The 19,818-nt window shown below is 44.3% G+C and overlaps 1 protein-coding gene across 7 annotated transcripts in view; it reads right to left on the minus strand.

Moving 5' to 3' along the window:
• Nucleotides 1-19,361, minus strand: part of evi5b (ecotropic viral integration site 5b) — a 57,337-nt gene extending 37,976 nt beyond the window's left edge. For 4 of the 7 annotated variants that reach the window (XM_048251462.1, XM_048251459.1, XM_048251458.1 and 1 more), the window contains exons 1-2: nt 19,343-19,361; nt 5,080-5,336 (exon numbers count right to left, since the gene is read on the minus strand). In XM_048251462.1, coding sequence (XP_048107419.1) covers nt 5,080-5,336; nt 19,343-19,345 — 260 coding nt within the window. In that variant the 5' untranslated portion in view covers nt 19,346-19,361. Of the gene's footprint in view, nt 1-152; nt 251-5,079; nt 5,337-7,843; nt 8,715-18,329; nt 18,553-19,342 lie in introns of those variants that run through there. The other 3 variants (XM_048251460.1, XM_048251461.1, XM_048251464.1) reach the window with 3 other exon arrangements.
• Between the last annotated feature and the right edge of the window lie 457 nt (nt 19,362-19,818).

The raw sequence follows: 19,818 nt of genomic DNA on the forward strand, positions 1-19,818 counted from the left end.
TAACCATATCTGCAAAAAAAACAGTTCTACTTTTGTGTGTGTGTGTGTGTGTGTGTGTGTGTGTGTGTAGGCCTTGCTGAGGAGTCACATGAGTGTGTGTTTGTGCATGTGAGTGTGTATGTGTGTGTCGGTGCGTGTGTTAAGGGGCTTACCAAGAGAAGCTCATGGTAGAGTGCTGCTCATGTCTGCTCATGTACCAGTGAGTGGAGCATCCAGATAACAGCACAGGCTAACTGTCTGCCTGCCTACCAGCCAGCCCCAACTGTGAGGAGAGCGGCACCCTGGCTTTCTGCCAGATATACACCCTTTCCTCTCTCTCACTCTCTCTCACACACACACACGCGCACACAAACACAAACACACACACACGCACACGCACACGCACACGCCCTTATCGGCTAAGTGCAAAGGCCAACAACCAATACACATATTGAGCTATACCCTGAATCTGAGTGTGCTCATGCGTGTTTCACTACAGAAAACAAATCAAAACAGAGGACTGAAGTAAGCGGTCAACACCCACTGGAATCCCTATTATTGTGCAGTCTTACTGTTGTTATCTGTGAGTACCATGGTAAAACTCATGGACTCATGACACAGTTTCGCTCGCCTACCTGCCGTCTGGTATCAGTGTCGCTGGGCTGCAACGAACAGAGGAGACACCAGCAGCGCTGCTGCTCTCTTAGCTCTGCCCTACTTTCATCCCCGCTCGAGTCAGCGCAACTCGGAGAAATTTGCGTGGGCGAACGGCAGGAGGGGGAAAAAACGAGAAAACGAGAAACAGAGGGCAGGATTCACAGGAGTGGCAAAATCAAAGTTCTTTTTTCTCCTGATGAGAAGGCTGCCAGTGAACTACAGAGAGAGAGAGGGGGGGGTGAGAGAGAGAGTCTGGCAACAACAGCCTCAGGTCCGCAATGTTAACTCATTGTGTGATGCTTTAGTTGGCAGCATTAAGGGAATGTAAACAAATGTAGATGAAGGAATTTGACAAGAATGAATGTATCTGCCCAATCAGAGCAATGCAAATACATGCAACGCAATACATACAATGCAAACAGCACCACTGCTTCCTGACGGGATGAAAGAGAGCTCAACCAATTGGACAAACAGACTTTCTTTCAGGTACCCAATTGTCGCTTCCTTTTTCACATCACATCAGCTGACGTAAAAATGCCACTGATGGAAGCACACTTACGTTGATCAAGGAGACTCCTGCTTTTTGTGTGCTCTATGCTATATGATGGTGGGGTAATGCTACATTGTTGGAAAAGCAGACTTCCTGAGTGCTGGTTGTGTTCTCATCTGTTAGCAGCCCAGCGAGAGAGAGGGGCCATGAGTTTTCGATTCCGTGCCTCATTGTTCCTGGTCGCTTAGCAGCAACGGCGGTGACTAATTCAGGGGATCTGTGGTGGTGGTGTGGTGCAGGGAGAACGGCCAACGACAGTGAGTAATCAGTGAGAGTGAGTGACAGAGTGAGAGAGAGAGAAAGGGAGGAAGTGAGAATGAAAGGGGCCAATCCACTGATCTGTGCAGGCCTCCTCGATGGAGGAGCTGGTCTCCTTTTTAGGTCCAGCAGAACTAGACGGAACCAAAGGAAAGGGATTACGTCACTATACAAAGGTGCCAAATGGATGGAAAGGCTGACCAAGTACTGATAGTGGTGGGGAATTTTGGCAGGAAATATTTTGGCCACATAGACCCAAAATGAAGTATGTTAGATGACTGGTTCCTTATAACCTCATTCCTTCTAAGCCAAGTAAAGGCGTTAATGAACAGGATGTCCTTGGGGAATTCATTGGAATGCTTACTGTGCCATCTGTCTTACAACTACTAGGCCTATGTGCTCACTCTCAAGCATTTTCAACTCAGGCAGCAACTTTCAAGTGTGGCTGACCAATAGAGAAACTAGAACCAGGCAAAATCCCTTCCACCTGGCACTGTGGACAGACTCAATCAAACGGTCACAACTTCTCAAAAGCAAACAGACAGAATCTGAGTGGTTTTGGTTTGTTGTGAAAGGGCTCTCGACAGGAATGGGAAGGCTCTCTTTCTGTTTGACTGACAGGTGGGGTTTATGAGGGAGACAGATGAAGGGGTATTGTCTCTCACACATGGGGTAATGGGGGGACGGGGCTACGGCAACATGTGCCAGGGTGAAAAGGGCCCAGCTGTGCTCCTGGCATGTGGGCGGAGGCTGGGGTTAAAGGTTAAAGTGAGCAGTGTGTCTGCAGGCCCCCTTAACATGTCTGAGTGCTGTGGAGGTCAGGGTGGGTCTGAAAGGGACTGAGGAAAAGGAAGAGGGAGGGAGAGAGAGAGAGAGAGAGAGAGAGAGAGAGAGAGAGAGAGAGACAGAGACAGAGACAGAGAGAGAGAGAATTAAATGTGTTACTGTGTTCTATGTATGCATTTTTGGTCTGTCAATGGAATGCCCCTCATCTAGTGAAAATGCTGAGCACACACACTAAATACAGACACACACACACATACACACACACACACACAGGCAGCCAAAACACACAGTATGCTAATCTCCAAAATCTACCTGTAAAGCAAGCCAGCAGTCACTCTTTTGCTCACGATTGTGGTGGAGAAGGGAAATTTATGCTCTTGCTCATACTGATATCTGAACAGAAGAAGGTCAGCGGTTTCTTTTAAACTGGTTCATTTCATCCTTCTCTCTCCCTACTGATGATAATTTACACAAACACTTACAAACCAGAGAGGGGGAGCCATGATGTTAGGCCAGCTCTGGAAGTGGACCACTGTGATGACATCATTCCTTCACACATTGAATAAAAACTGTTCCTTCTTTTGTTCTTCTTGGGGCGATTCAACATCACACACACACAGAACCCTATAAAACACACACACACACACACACACCTATAAAAAAAAGGCCTGTGAACTGCACTGAACTGCCTAAATTCCACAGCTCTGCTGCCCCCTCTCCTATCCCTCCAGTTCCTTTCCCCCTCCTTCCACCATCAATCCCATTCACTGCCGCTCATCTGAAAGACAAAGCCTCCACATTCCCCCAGGATGCCATTAACAACTGCAGGCAGGTCCCTTTAGTTCACAGCAGAATGCAGAGACGGCGAGGGAGAGCCAGGAACATCGACAGAGTTTGTGTCTGCGTGGGTATGTGTGTGTGTTTTTGTGTATGTGGGTGTATTTGAGAGAGAGAGAGAGAGAGAGAGAGAGAGAGACACAGAGAGAAGGGGGTGGAGGACACTGAAGGAGTGTATGTTTGAGAGAGAGGGTAATTGCCCCCCTGGTGTGTTGGCTCCAGAAGAAGTCCCACAGTCTGTCATGCTAGAGTCTCACACTCACCCAACACATCCAAATCTGGCTCAACTGCCCTCTACACCCTGCTCACACCTCCATGCTTCCCATCCTTATGGATACCATGTAACACACACTCTCTTCTCACACACACACACACACTCAAATATTACAAAGCTTTCACACACCTCCTGGTGCAGATCCTACACCGTTTCCATGTCAACACGTGGTGCAACTGCAGATTAAATAGGGAATGGCACTGAATAGGGAGAGTGAGAGAACAGGAGGGTGCATAGTGACAAAGCCTATGTGTGTGTGTGTGTGTGTGTATGTGTAAGGACTCCCTCTCTCTCGCTCTCTCTCCATCTCTCAGTCCAGGCCCTCAAATAGCCACTGTGTTGTCAGAGCCAGTGATAATGCCACATAGCAGCACCTTCGGGGTCTGTACTGTCTGCCATCTTATCATTGTGCTGTGGCTTTTCACAGCGTTGTGTTAACACAAGCGGTGAGCGGCCGTGCATAATCTACTGCGATAGCTACACGCTAACAGACACATATGGCAATGCTCTGCAATTCACAGACCACTGCAGAACAGTAATCCTGTGACAGTAATAAGAAGATCTTCTGCGGCCTTTCATGATGACCTATCCAGTGTGCAAATCACAATATGACCATGATAATCAAGTCCCACCTAACCAGAGTAAGGTGACTCACTTCAGGAGTATGGTTATAAGGCGATTTAATCTCATGTAGTTAATGGTCTAAGATGGCTTTACTGCAACCACACCCCACCAGCTTCCAGGGATAGAAATGTTTCACAATGTTGATGACAATGGCCATGAATCACGTCCATTCCAGAAAGTTCCCTTCTGGCCAACAACTCCAGTGCTGGTTCAGGACATTTGTTTGAAAAATAATTGATGACGAGTTTATTCTCACATTTGTATTCTGCTAGAACAGCATAACACGGCTGGCGTAGGAGGACAGCGATTGATGCCGTCTGCCTCTAATGACACCCACAGGGAAGCGACTGAAAGGCAGCAGCAGCAGTGGCGGCGGCAGGAGCAGCTTGGCAAATCGGTTCCTCGGGAGCTGCCATGTGAGCATGTGTCAACTCCCGCCTCCTTCCACTGGCTGCCAATTACAGGCTGGAAACCCCAGGTGAGGAGCCTCAGGTGAGGAGCCTCAGGTGAGGACAGGCCTGTAATTAAGGCCATTGCTAGACAAGACCCCAGACACGGTGAGCCTCATCAGGAGTTGGTGTGCTGCTCCTTTCTCTGAGTGTGTGTGTGTGTGTGTGTGTGTGTGTGTGTGTGTGTGTGTGTGTGTGCGTGTGTGTGTGCGTGCGTGCGTGCGTGCGTGTGTGTGAGTGAGAGTGTGTGTGAGGGTTCAGCATGTCAATTTAATTGCCTATATGATAGTGTGTTCATGCCTCTACATGCATATGACAGTTTATGAGTTTTGGGACATACTTACATTTGCCAGTGCCCTTATCTCTCTCTGGCTGTGCATGTGGGTGTGCATGTGTTCTGATGTGGGGCAGCCGTGGACTACTGGTTAGCACTTCGGACTTTCGGACTTCGGGTTGCCGGTTCGAACCCCGAACAGTAGGATCGGCTGAAGTGCCCTTGAGCAAGGCACCTAACCCCTCACTGCTCCCCGAGCGCCGCTGTTGCAGGCAGCTCACTGCATCGGGATTAGTGTGTGCTTCACCTCACTGTGTGTTCACTGTGTGTTGAGTGTGTTTCACTAATTCACGGATATATATACACTTTACTTATACTTTGTGTCCCTCACCTGTTCTGCTCCTCGAGTTTGGCTAGCAGCTCCACCTCGTCGGGACTAAGGGCTGGCGTGGCAGGCGTCAACGCCGGCGACGACAACGGTGTAGATGAGGAAGAAGATCCGAGGGGCGGGGCAGAGATGGTTGAAGGGGCGGGCAGAGATGAGGGCGTGGCCACCTGGCTAGCCATCTGACTGACCGTGTGAGACACTGAGTTCCGCACCCATGAGAGAGTAGAACTCAGCTTTCCTGCAACCTTGTCTGTCGCCACCTGTTGTGTTGAGGAAAAAAAGAATAATAAATGGGGGGAGAGGTGAACACTAGAAAGCACTGGAGGGAAAGAGTTACATAACTGTGAATGTTTTGGAGGAGGTAGACTTTCACTACAGGTGGAAACAGGAATCAGTGGGAGGTGTCTGACACAACATACACAGAGAAACCGTGGGACACACAGTCATTTCTAAGGTTCTTTCTACAGGGCCGGGTCTCAGTGAAAATATTTTTTTTCTAATAAAATTAAATCTTGAGCTCATTCTAAATAGGGCTAATTATGGGTTATGGTTTCTAATCAAAGGCTCAGAAAGGCAAATCCTACTTCAATACTTATACGATATACAATATCAGTGCAATCCCTTACAATTCTCAACCACACACAAGAAAATCCTTACATACACCTGTCAACCACACCTGTCAATTCCCCCTCACGTTGATCCTGTGACAGTCACACTTCAGACCAGCACGAGGGGCAAAGGTTCAAACATCAACACCAACACAGTTGCTACAACACACAGCTACCACTCACTACTCAACCCACAGCTTCTACATCCCTGTGCTTACACTTAAGAGTTTCACAAGCTGTTTACCCGCATCACATCCGAGAGCCAAGGGATGAATGTGCAGGAGGGAAGAGGAGACAGATGGCGTTAGGTTTCACAGACTGATTGTGCAGACTGATTTGCATAACCTTGAGAGTGGGGCAGCGTGGGCTCCCCTTCCCTCCAGTGTTGTTGTTATTACTGGAACACCACTGTTATTAGTCTGGGCTTTCCTGTGGCACGATACCACTGGACTCCCATAACAATTCACCACTAATGTCACAACTGTATGTTTTTTGTGACAAAATGAAATAAATAAATGAAATAAATAAATGAAATATGGAATAAATAAATAAGATATTAAATATATATATATATAAATATAAACACAGCTATCTGTTTATTTCATTTACTAATTTCATATTTTATTTATTTATTTCATATTTTATTTATTTATTTCATTTAGTCACAAAAACATTCCAACTGCTCAGACCAATGTGTTGGTAAGAGGTAATTAAATGCTGTTCTGCTAAAGCATTTTAGAACAGTCCGTTGTATAAAGGAACAGCTGACAGGACAGGATCCTGCACAAACTTTGACACAAACGAGTAGTTTATCTCTGGTTATGAGTGACCGTGTGTGATGTGCACTAGGCCAGCAGATTAGGCAGTGATGCAAGAGGGTCCCAAAAGACCAACATAAAAAGTGACATACTTCCGCAACATCTGCTGAAAGTAAATGCACTTAACAGCTGCATGACTAAAAACTGCAGAACATTCCAGACTAACATTTACTAATAGGTAGCTTTGTCATCTGCTTTAAGACTGTCTGCTCTGTTGGAAGTACCTACTTTAGAAATACTGCCTTATTAAGTATTTGTATCGGGACTTGGTATCGCAAGTTCACAAATATACACTCAAACCCACATTTCTAGGTAGAATAGACAACTCAACTCAATTATTTGATTTATTTTAGTTTAGTTAGTCAATGATTAGGGATTTGAGAAATAAAATTATGTGCATTAACACTAGTCTCACGATGACGTAGAAAGAGCAGCTGTGTGGAAAGACAGAGTTGCAGACACAAAGATGGAGGCTGTTTCACAGATTAGCTCTTGTTCTTCTGTGCTACACATGTGCCTCTCCTCCCAGTCCACCCGTTGGGCTTAGCCAGCTGAAAACAAAGCTTTCAATGTCTAGGTCTGGAGTTCAAATAGCCTCAAGGCAAATCTGACAAAACTAGACCAGCTGTTCTGCTGTACAGTGCTGAGCTGTACTCGTACATCTCTGAAGCTAAATATGTCCACTGATTTATATTACAAACAAACACACTGGATAAGAGGATCCGTTACTATACTTTTAAATACCGCCCATTAGTTTATGTAGGGAATAAGCAAGCATGTAATGCTTTGTGCATCCCCACACAAAATGGCCAAGTGTGGGTCTCTTATCCCTTTCTCAAGAACAAAAACCGAGCAGAGCACAGACTAGAAGCGTGGGTTGGGGAGAAGAAGTGAGCCATCCTCAATCAGTGATCAAAGAACTAGACACAGCAATGAAAGGCCACCACTTTGAAAAGCTCTGGTGATTCAGCAGTCTCAAGGACCTCCTGTAACATTAACACTGGCTGATAAAGACCACACTCCAGTGCAGAAGGAGGCCTTCAAACACAGCACAACCAGACAGCAGAGATGATAAAGGTGCTGTTTGATACCTAATCGGAGTTGAGTGAGTCAGTACTTTCCAAAGCCAAAATGAATAATACAGACCCCTCTGATAACAGGTCAGGAAAACCCAGGCACCGGTAAGAACCTCTGTACAACACAGCACGTTCTAAAATAACAACGTGGCTGGAACTTTTCAGCCCACCATAAACACAGTAATTCACAAAAGTGCCTCAATTAACTTAAAATGCTAAAATCTGAACCACATAACACATTTCTGCTAAACTTAGGCGCACTTACCCAAGAAATGTGTTTTCCCTTTCTGCACAATCCTCATAAATCACATTCCACTTCCATAAGCACAGGGGCAAACGGGCAAACAGCGAATGAGGAGCAATCTTGCTGGAGACGTTAAAGATGGGAGTGTTTTAGTTAGCTCAACTGGTTGCCGGCTTTGCAGCAACTTTTCACATGTCCGCAGAAGAGTTTTCCTGCCACTGAGCTCAGGATGTGTTTCTGCAAAGCTGACTCCTTTCAGGCACTCTGCCGAGTCATGAGTCACAATGACACTCCGAGGGTCAAAGTGCACCTGCAGCAGCAGTGACACCAAACCACATGCCGGCACACAGACAGGATGGAGTGCTCAGCTTCTTTTGTCTTTTGCACTCTATATACACCAACTATGTCCTTTTCTATTGGTTCTTCTATTTTCCTCAGTGGATCTCTCTCTCTTGCTCACTCACTCACTTTCAGGGTTTTCTCCACTCAGTCTCTGGGTGCTGAGCCACCAATCTGGAATCCACCTGACCAGAACTGCTTCTTGGAAAAAAAAAAAAGAAATCCTGCTTCTTTCGTGGCAGATGATACCGCCGTTACCAGCACCGCTACTACTGCTGCTGCTGCGGCGGCTCTGAAAGCCCGACCTCAGGGGGGGGGAACTCCTCAGTTCCTGGAGAGCACTTGCCGCCTGCGTAGTAGCACCAGCACTTCTCCAGAACCTGACCAAAGACGCAACACAAAACAAAAACCCAGCCCACAAACACCAAGGGTAGTTTCCCACGCTGAGAAACAAGGCTACCACTCGCTGCCTGTGATTGTTCCCAAATGCTGTACAGTGACTTGTGTGTGGTTTTTCACACCATGAAATCCACCTAACCTTTCTGTCTCTTGCTCAACTACACATTGTTTTGACACTGAATGTAAAATGAAGAGATACAGATAGCTGAGAGAGGGAGGGAAGAAAGGAGGGAGGCTGATAGAAAGAAAAAGGAAGCAAAAAAGGAAGAGGTGGGGCCTGGCAGGGAAACCCAAGATATGAAGGACAAAGTGCACAAGCATGACTGATTTGAAACAGGCAGCTGCCAGACAGCCATGGAGGCCCTGACGGCACCTTCGCACATCATAACGTGGGGCTTTCCACATTAGACTGCTTCTTAAGCTGGGGTTTGAGCTGGACCGACAACAGATCAATTTTCACTGTGAAAAAAGCTCAGGCAGTGCCAGGCCATTGTTCTCTCAAGTGTTTTCCACAGCCACCCACTCACAGCAGACCAAAACACTGGGCAGAAGAAAAAAACACAGGCTGACTGAGAAACCACTTTCAGTCAGGCACTCGATTATCGGTCCATGTGAAGGTCCTCCTTTGTGATACAGAAATGATTTACGGAGGGTGATAACAGCAGCGGAGAGCTTTTTGGTCCCAGTCTCTGGATGCCTGCTACTTCAGTAAAGTTAGCTTTTCATTAGTCATTCTTTCCCTTCTCCGGGACTGGAAATATTGACTTGACTCTTACTTGTAACTCCCTCCATGGTCAGGCAGCACCTCCCTACCCCCAACATACACACACACACACACACACACACACACACAACCTTTTGCAGGACCAGCTGGTCCTGGGCCCCCTCCAGTGTAAATATAGCCAGCTGTTTTCTGTAGGGAGAGAAACCGGCCTGCACAAACCACACACACAGACACACCTACTGTAAAGAACACACACTGATGGTCAACAGAGCCACAGACTTCTGTCAAACCTTGCTGCATAAAGACACCAAACCTGTCTTCCTTGTGCTTAAAAAGTAACACAGGAATTCTGCTGCTTACAAACACATCCATACATCTCATGATCGTGTAACCCACACACCCTTCACACACCCATTAAGGAGGTGTTTCTTTCCTCAACTCGGTCACCTCATTATGGCACAAGTGGCAGCCTTACCTACGCGCGCTGGCAGACTCAAAGACGAGGTCACTTACTAGCAAACACCTGTGAGGATTAAATGCCCTCCGCCGGCCTCAGGGGAGTCTCTGTTTGCAGCGTGCCTGGTGGCAGGCTTGTTCAGGAAAATGTAGCGGCATCATTTCTCTGCACCGTCCCTCTAAATTATTCATGCAGAAGAGATCGGCTGCATAGTGAGAGGGTTGCATTGTGGAAACAGAGGGAGAGAGAGATACAGACAGAGAGCGAAAAATCGAAAGAGAAGAGCACTGAAAACTATGTAGAGTGTGTAGAAAGAGAAATAGACCGATGAAGAGAGAGAGAGAGAGAGAGAGAGAGAGAGAGAGGACTGAGAAAATGGTACCACTGGTGACAGAAATAACACTACACAGGTCAGACTCATTTTCATAGAATGTAGTGATGATGGATGGAGTTCTTCCTCAGTCTCTCTTTTTTCTCTGTAACAATGGTGTTTGATTTCTCCTCTTCTCCATCTGGGAACGATTAATTAGAAAATAAAATCAGTGGGGACAGTTACGTGTCCTGGGAGACAGATAATCTTGCACCTGTCTTACAAGGGCTCCAGGACTGGCGAAGAGAACAACAACAAAAAGTTTAGCTCTAAAGACCACCCATGAGAATTGTCAGATGCTCAGCAGTAAGAGAATCCCCTATTATAACATCACAATGGTACAATCCCCAACTGGTCCTTGCGTCACAGCACCCTTCAAGCAGGCACTTAGCCTGATTTGCAAAAGTAAACATCAAGGGAATGGAGAGCCCTAAACACTAGTGCTTGAGAACGCCATGTGACCAGCAGACGTGGTTTACTTTCTCTTCAATGCTGCCGGCAGTAGCTCATTCTGTCAGGACCTTTACAGACTCCTCTTCTTAAGCTTGTATAAAACTGTCTGGTTCTGAGAGGGTTCTATGTACAACTCCACTCTCACTCCATTTCTCGGTCATCTGCTTTTCTGTCTGTCTAAGCTACCTGACTTCCTTTTTGGTTCCACAAATTATCCTTTCTTTTCTGGCACTGTCGACTCTTCTATTCATCTCTCGATGTCTCCGCCTTCTCTTTGGGCCCCAACTCCATGAGGTCTTCCAATGGTCTGGCTATTCCTGTGATCTGGCAGTGTTGGGGGTGTGGAGACGCTAGCCCTACAACATCACATCTTTGGTTCCTGGGGTGCAGGAACAGGATATCAGAGAAAGGGTTTACATTTCTTCACTTTTTTTCCTCTTTTTTATCAGCGGGCTTAATGACCTGATATCATTTCTGCTGACACAAGTGAGTGAGTTTAGCTGTGGGGCTCAACAAGACTACTTCTACAAAATACACCCACACACACACACCCAAAGTATCCTGCAGGGAGCAGAAAAACAGGAAACAGACTACCAGTGTTTAAGCGCAAGCAGCCCTGACCCCAGTCTCTGACCTCCTCTCAAAACCCTGTGTGTAAGCTAGTCCCTGCTAGGAAAAACCCAGGAAAACACAGGCCAAACTTTTCACTGAGTGCTTTAGAGGAATGAGGAAGAGGCAGAATAGTTCACGAATGGGTGAGAAATGGAGGGATGAGTAACAGAGAAAATTAGATGAAGGGGAAATTGAGAAAGGCCACCTCAGAAAAAAAGTCTGTCTAGACAGGCCTGGTTAGAAATCTAAAACCCAGAGTGACTGTGATAAAAGTAATAAAAGACAACAATATCTGGTATTGACTGGGCAAATATGCATAGCAAGGCAATGAAGAATTTCCAAAAAGTTTAGGGCCCCTATACTCCGTTACACAAAGTTAGGACAGATACCAAGATGTACAACCACTGACAGCAGTTATGGTGAACTTGATTCAGAATGGCAGAATATTTACTGACCAGGCTGGCTGTGGACACAAACACCTGAGAGCAGGCCTTCAAAGTGCAAACCATACAAACCATCTGAATCAGGTCTGCAGCGTGCAAGCCATAAAACATTTATAAAACATGATCAATGTAGACAAAGATATCATAACATTACAAAATGAAACTCTGGGTACATGTACAGTGGTGTCAAATCCCACAAAAAGTCAACCTGACTGTAATACCCACATGAAAACCTGATACCCCTAACCAATAATGTGGACACAAAGGTCATGTGTGAATAACCATCAGATATTCTATATATATATATGAACACAGGGGTCATGAATCTGTGTGTGTGTGTGTGTGTGTGTGTGTGTGTGTGTGTGTGTGTGTGTGTGTGTGTGTGTGTCACAGCAGTCAGTCAACTCTAGCCAGCAGGAGAGGTACTGTACTGTAAACTTTGTTTAATCCCTTTAAGAACTGAAACCCTCAGTCTCAGAAAATGAGTCAGGAAAGGGAAGTGACAGTCCACAGGGTGTGTGAGAAATGAAATACGAAATAAATGTAAAACGAAATAAATGAAATACGAGAGGCCTGAAAACACACCAGAATGAAGATACTACTAAGCTCCTTAAAAGCTTTATCAGACTCATGAACCAGCCAAACTTTTGCAAGGTTGGCAATGAAGACATGAGCTCTTTTGGATAATTCTGCCTATAATTCCGTAACATAAATAAACCTACTGATAGATGCATGATATCATAATACTGATTTAAGCCTCAGCACAATAAGAGTAATGCATTTTTAAAACAGGCGAAGGCATTTGACACTCGTTTTAAATGATTCAATGATATTTGCTACGTCTGTCTTATATTACAAGAAAAGAAATAACATCTGAAGATCCAACACCAAGGCACTGTCTTCTATGCCCTCCAAAATCACGCAAAGTACTAGTGGAGGTACCTATGGCTGTAGTTGAAGTGAAGCTATAAAGTCAGGGAATCAGGCTGGCCAGGATGTGAGAGGGTTCGACAATGGTGAGTGAAATCTCCCAGCCTACGGGCCTGATTCCCAAACTCTAGACTAGAGAATGCACCGATATGGAATTTTTGGTCCGTTAACAATAACTGATATTTATCGGTTTGTTGTGGCTGATACCAATACAATAACCGATAATATTAACCGAACAAAAAATGTGAAAAGTGAAGGGGACAGCATTTAAAAAGTGGCATTTAATTGCAGTCGTTTTACATACCTGACGTACAGAATAATAGTCCTCCTCAATGGTTCAGCAGCAAAACTAGCCATCAAAATAGCAGTATGTGTGGCTTCATTAAGGTGCATATATAATACTAAAATACAGATTTATCTAACGAGGCGTCCCTCCAATGAGTTTGTTATTATTTTCACCAACTAGCACAGTATATGTGCAGACACACCAGCACAAGAAAGGAATTTGCTCTAGGTAGGCCAGACTCCATAGATTCAAGACCATTCACAAGAGGATTTTGGGCTACACATATCCAACGCAAATCCAAAGATTTTGCTTGAAATGTCAAACACATCCACACCGCTGACATTATTTTGAGGAAGAAGTAGCCAACCCAGCTCAAGTAGCTCAGTGTAGTCAGACGGGCCTCAAGTTGGGAAAGTAGGACTTAAAAAATATCGGCGCAAATTACCGGCTGAAATTCCGTTACACAATAATAATATTTAATTGTTTTACTTATCAACCAATAATTTATATATAGATAGATATATTGTGCATCCCTATTTTAGATGAAGTGCCACAGCAACCCATCCAGTCACTGAAACCACACAAATACGGAGCTGTACAAGTGCCCACCAGAGACGGGACAGAGAGGATGAGAAATGAAAAGCAACAACAACAAAAATGAACGAGTGCTGGGCACATTCCACATTCTCTCCAAACATTTGCACATACACGCTTTAGTCATGCTGGGCCCAGATGGTCCAGGCACTAGTTATGTAAGAACTATAAATTCACTTCCCAGCTCTTCGAAGGCCTGAGTCAGGCCACAAGAGAGGAAACTTAAAAGAGACAGACATTCTATTTTTTAAGAAATTAGTCTCAGGGTCTGGGCACTGTATTTAAAATATGCTTGCTGAAGGCACTTATTTTTAGAAAATGACCCCCATGTCGACTTCTCTGTGCCTGAAGCATTCCTGTTGGTTATGGAAGAGATGTTTGTTTCTGAAGATAATAAAGTGGAGGGGACAGTTAGGATGAAGGAGTGAACAGCAAAGAAGTCGAAACAGCATAACAAATGAAGAGGAGAATGACTGCGGAGTTGACCAGAGGAGTCCATGTCCCCTGTGAAACACCAAACACGGTTCAGGAGAGCAAAACCAGCCATGGCATTTCCTCCACCACTGCTCTGCATCTGTGTGTGAGTGTGTGTGTGTGTGTGTGTTTGCACAAATGAGACTTAGAGAATGAAGAGGGAAAGATTAACACTAATCTCAAGGAGGGCAGTATCAACTAACAATTTGTTTCCCAGACAGATATATTCTCTCCGAAAGGTCAGGTGTATTTCTCAGGGAAATATAATACCAGGGTATGATTTGTAAGACAGCATTTTTGCCACTGCTCTCTCGCTCTCACATACACCTACACAGCATCCTCAAGTGTAATAGAGATTCAACAGTCTCCCATTCATCTTGTCAGACATATATTTGCCATCAGCTCTTTCTCTCTCCCTCTCTTTCACTTTGGTGTGCCCTTTTCAAATGTACGGTGGAATGTAGAGGAAAAACTGGGAATTTCAATGAGCCATTCACTTGCAACACTCATTCACACTGGCCTAGCGGAGTGAATGTGTGTGTGTGTCGGTGGAGAAGAAAGGGCTCCCAGTTCACAAACACAGATCTGGACAGCAGAGTTTATCAGCAGTGCTCCCAGAAGGCTTCCCATCCCACTGACTATTAGGGAGGGAGCAGAGAGACCAGCGAGCTAGAGATGGAGCTGCACAGACTCAAAGGCTGTAAAACCACACGGTTTCATTGTTGTGGTTAAAGCAACAGGCTATGACTGCAATAAAGTATTATGGGGTGTAAGAACATATTTATACACTTGAGTAGGCCTACTGAGATTTTGTGATACTCTATTGATCATTTAAAACCCTGTATAAAGTTTGAATTAATAGTCTCTCAATTATTTGTGGTAGACAGTGGTTCATTTCCTTTGTTAGTCCTGCACATAATAGTGCTCTGTTGGGTTATTACATTACATTTTACATTACATTTAGCAGACACTTCTTGACCAAAGTGACTTACATATGTCAGCTATATTACAAGAGATCACATTGTCCCCGGAGCAACTTGGGGTTAAGTGCCTTGCTCAAGGGCACAACGGTGGAAGCCGGGAATTGAACAGACAACTTTCAGGCTACTGCACACTTGCCCAGCTCCTGAACCACTACACCATCACCACCCCACTGGGTGTTACAGGGACTGAGATAAGTGCAAGATCACTGCTCTGATTGCATTAAAAAGTAAACTCTTTTCATTCAAATTTGATATTATATGGTAGTTACTTAGCGGGTTTACAGTGAGTTTTCCAAAAAATAGATACAAATATATTGCCCTTCTCACAGTATGGCAATATATTGACTTCATCATGATCATAAGGCACATTTACATGGACACTTCTATTCCGATTAGAAACGGAATAACGTCTCAATCGGAATAAAAATGGTCATAAACACCTCTATCGGAATGAATGAGGCAGTGTAGTCCGTTCCTGTTCCGATTGAACAACATGTACGGTCATTCGGATTGACCGCTGCATCTTCTCAATGAAAAGTAGGCAACAACGGCTTTTCCGATCAGATTCTAAAGCACTTGAGAGCACCTGATCAGAATAAAACACACCCCATGTAAACAGACGGCAGAATTTTTTCAATTGGAATAGTTTAATCAGAACGACAAAAAAGCTGTCCCTGTAAACATGGCTATAGCCACAGCTAGGTATTCTACCCAGACACAGAATTAAAAGGAGGGGTGAGTGCAATCTCTGGGGCAGAAGTAGTGGTGGATTGTCTTTTTGTAACACACTCTGAGGTGTCTACAGCTTCGGACAAGTTCAGACAAGCTGGATCTCTATCTACATATCCCTGTCAGTGTCTTGCTCTTGCCTGGGCATTTCCCACCCATCTCTTATTTGTCTTCAATCTAACAGTCTTGTACTGACTGTCTTGTTTTTTTTGTCTCCTTGTGCCTTTAATTTCTCTTCCTTCACTTGCCACTGTCTGACTTCTTTCTTCTTCTTTAGCAGTCCTCGTCTACCTATCTGCATGTCTGCATGTCTCTGTGCTGTAATTTTATTGATGACATTTGTCCTCAGCTCCCCATTCTCAGCCAGTTAGTTGAGGGGAAACCCAGGAATTGGGAGGAGTGGGGTGAGAGCCTCTGTGTAACCTGCGTTGTGTTGAACCTGCGCGATTAAGGCCTGCACACGCCCGGACTCGAACCCGCGAACAGCAGCACCTCGGATCGGGAGGCGAGCGCGCTAACAATTGAGCCAATAGCCCAGGCTACTGGCTCGCATGCCAGCAGCACTCTTGAGGCGTCGGGGAGTGAGGTTTACCAACGTTCCACAAGCACAGCTAAGCTAGCTGGCATCCGTTACATCTGCAAGGGTGACGGAGCAGCATGTGATTTCATTAAAGGGTAGCTTGCAACTCAGCTTCATAAATAACCTCAATGTACAAAGAAGAAAATGTGACTGGGAACACCTGGCTTTGAACTGAGCACTCAGTGTGCATGTGACTGTGTGTGTGTAAGAGACACACAATCACAGATTGAGAGAATGGCAGAGGTGAGCAGTTGTTGTGTTTGCATTTGCTACCGTTATCGAGCATTAAGCAGTCTATTTTGGCAGTACTTCACCACCTGACAGGGCTGCAGTGCAACAGCTTGTGCCGATGAGATCCCCTCCGCTCCTCGTCAAACCACAGCAAGTGCAGTCAAACAGACACACACACACACACACACACACACACACACATCAACGCCACCTGAGTAAAGTGCCTCCTGACGCTGACTGAAAGCAGGCTGAGGGCTAAAGTGGATCAGCACAGATCAAAGTGGATCCGATGTAATCATCGCAAAGCCGGGAAGAGGGACCCGCCGCAGCACGTGCCTGACGCTACCACTGGCTCTCAGACAGGGTCAGGTGAAGAAGGAGTGTGTAATGATTCCCCGCATCTCAGCTTCAAACACATCACAGGATGAAAATGCCCAGCTTGACTGCAATAGTGTTTTCCTGGAAGTTCATGCACCAATCAAGATAGGGTACTCTCTTGAGTTAAAACCCAACAGTTTCATTGAGTGTAGCCCATCTCTTGATTTGTCTCTGTGTTACAGCATCTTAACTTAGACTTGGAGTCAACAACTCATACAGAAGACAAGGGATTCAGCCTCTAGATTGGATTCTTCTGGAGAACATGCATACATATTCTTAATAAATCCTTTTGGCATAATACTGATTTGCAGCAACTATCACACAGATATTCCTCTAAAATCTTCAGAGAAAATGTACCGCTGTAATGCAAACTAATATTTACAGTATTGGTTATGATATAGTTTTTGGCAGTGGTACATCTTGAGTTATAGGTCTACTTGTATTACAGTACTGTCGTCTGATTTATCCTATAATCAACTCATAAAAACGCCTACTCCTGCAGCATTTTGTCATTTCATCAATTTAAACGTACTTGAGCGAGAATCCCACTGTAACTAAACAAAATGTTTAAACCTGGCCTACGTCGACAGAGACCACCCGGCTACGACAGATAGCTGTGTAACGTTACTGGCTTGATGCCTAACTGGCTAGCTTGATGCAATGCAGCCTGCTATCAAAGTAAACAAAAATACATGACATGTTTAAAGGCATCTCTAGAAGAAAGGAGGAGCGTTTGACACCTATCAAAACCACCACAACTGATACGTTGATATTGTCATGTTTTGACATTGACTTATGTCTATGGTCTGCACACATGCAAATTCTGTTTGGGTTCCATGCAGAATAATGGATAACGTTACTGAAGTAGGAGGATAAAATGTTGTCCATCAAAGTGATAACCTACTTTCTCACAACTCATCAGTTGGATATATTTGGGATTAATTTAAACTGACAGTAACATCGCCAAGACCTAATAGCTTTAGTTGGTTAGAAAAAACATTGACGGTAGAAATGTTAGCAGCTAAACGTTTGGCAAAAAGCTGGACTCGACTGCTCAGATCCCTAGCATCAACAGTTTTCACTGACGTTAATTACACAATTCAACGATGTTTGAACCGCTATGATTACAAACGAAGCCGTTTCTGAAGACGACACACAAACTAACGTTATTCAACAAATAAATGCCTGCATGTATCCTGTTAGCTAGCTGGCTCGGATAATGTTGGTGAATATCTGACCACTAGCTAGCCAACCAGCTGCAACAGTATCTTTTCAGGCTAGCTGGTTATGCTAGCAAACGTCCCTCTAATTAAAAGGGGGAATTTTCGAACAACATTGTAAAGACATGGTTCTTATTGTCGGGAATACTTCAAGTTTTAAAACATCAAGGTAACAAGAGTGTGTGAAAACATATTTAGCTATTAACAAGCAACAGTCGGTCAAATTGTAAGCTAGCTGTCGCCCTCCTGCAGCCAGCAGAACAACTGCGAAGAGAAAACACAGTTAACGTTAACACTGTTATTACCTTGGAAGTCTTTTCAGTCCCAGAATTTAAACATTAACTTTCCAAGTACAGCAACATTATCTTCTCGCAGATGATTTCAGGTGGATACAAAGTTCAACTCCCAAGTCGCTGGTTAATTTTCACTGTCGGGATTTCCACCCAAGAAGGTATTAGCCCTATCCGGTGAGTTGTCCGTCCATAACAGAGCAAAGCTGCCACCGACTGGAGTCAAGCTGCTCCTACTAAGGGTGATTATGGAAAGCCATTTCATACTTGCTTTCATGTTTTACCTACTACCAATCAATGCAGAACATTGTCAGTAGCCTTTTTCCGTCTCAATCGATTGGCTGAATAAAATCCAAATACGTTGGAAGAAAAGTCTATAAGGACTATTGCTTTATTGTAAAGACTAAGTCAAGTCAAGGCCTAAGCTAGGCCTACTTTATGATAGACTAGTGGAAAGTTCCATAATAAAAAAATAAATATATGCCTAAAGGCTACTTCTTCGAACTAGCAGGTTACATTTAGACCAAATGTGTGCATAGATTTAAAAAATGCTCACAGTAATCTCTAACAATATTGCATGTTGGTCTTAAAAGTGAAAAGGCTTGCCGTAGTAATATAGCTAAATCAAACTGCCCTTCCAATTTTAGGAAAATGAACACACACTGCCATCTGCTGCCCCAAAAATGTCACAGACATGATTGTGACTCATGTCCGATAGTTTTGTCTTCAGTCGTAGCATCGAAAAAACAAATCAAACCAAACTGACGATATTCATCTTAAACAAGCTGAAATTCAGCCCAAACATGCCTCAATACAATAGGAAATGCAGATAGCAGAATATGTTAAGATTAATAGGTCAGGTTTTATTCACCTCTGTTAAGGAAGTTTAGTAACCAAGTTTAATCTCAAAGTTAATCTGCAATTGAAACCTGTATAATCAGATGACAACACATTTCTTCATCACATTTGGATTATCTACATTCACAAAGCATTTGAGAATTACATCCATTATTTCTAAGGAACCTTACCATTAACTGGCCATCACAGTTTGATGTTTACAGCAATTCCAAAAAGAATATTGAGACAGAGACAGTTTTGGTTCACCACTCACAGGCTCATGCCACTCACTTTTCAGGTTTTGCATGTAATCATGGTGCATGCGGATCATATTTCTCATGTTTGTCACGCCCTCTTTAAGTGCTGAAGAGCATAAATGACGCCTTGCTCACGTAAAAGTCTATTCACTTTAAATCTGGAGCTATTTAAAGAGTACAAAGGCCTATGACAGTGACTTTCATGCAAAGCAGACTTGGCCATTTCTCAGACTAAATGCTAAAATGAACAGAAGAATATTTATTTCGGCAAAGCAGTGTAAAATCATCAAATTCTCAGTTAATAGCCTATGTAAGTTCTTCACAATTAAGCTCATGAGTTTAGGTCACCATTCATCTTTTTAACATTATCATTATGCCTTTTAGCACAATGACATGTCTAAATGGCTTTC

The sequence above is a fragment of the Alosa alosa genome, chromosome 9, assembly GCF_017589495.1.
Source record: "Alosa alosa isolate M-15738 ecotype Scorff River chromosome 9, AALO_Geno_1.1, whole genome shotgun sequence".
NCBI classification, from domain to species: Eukaryota; Metazoa; Chordata; class Actinopteri; order Clupeiformes; family Clupeidae; genus Alosa; species Alosa alosa.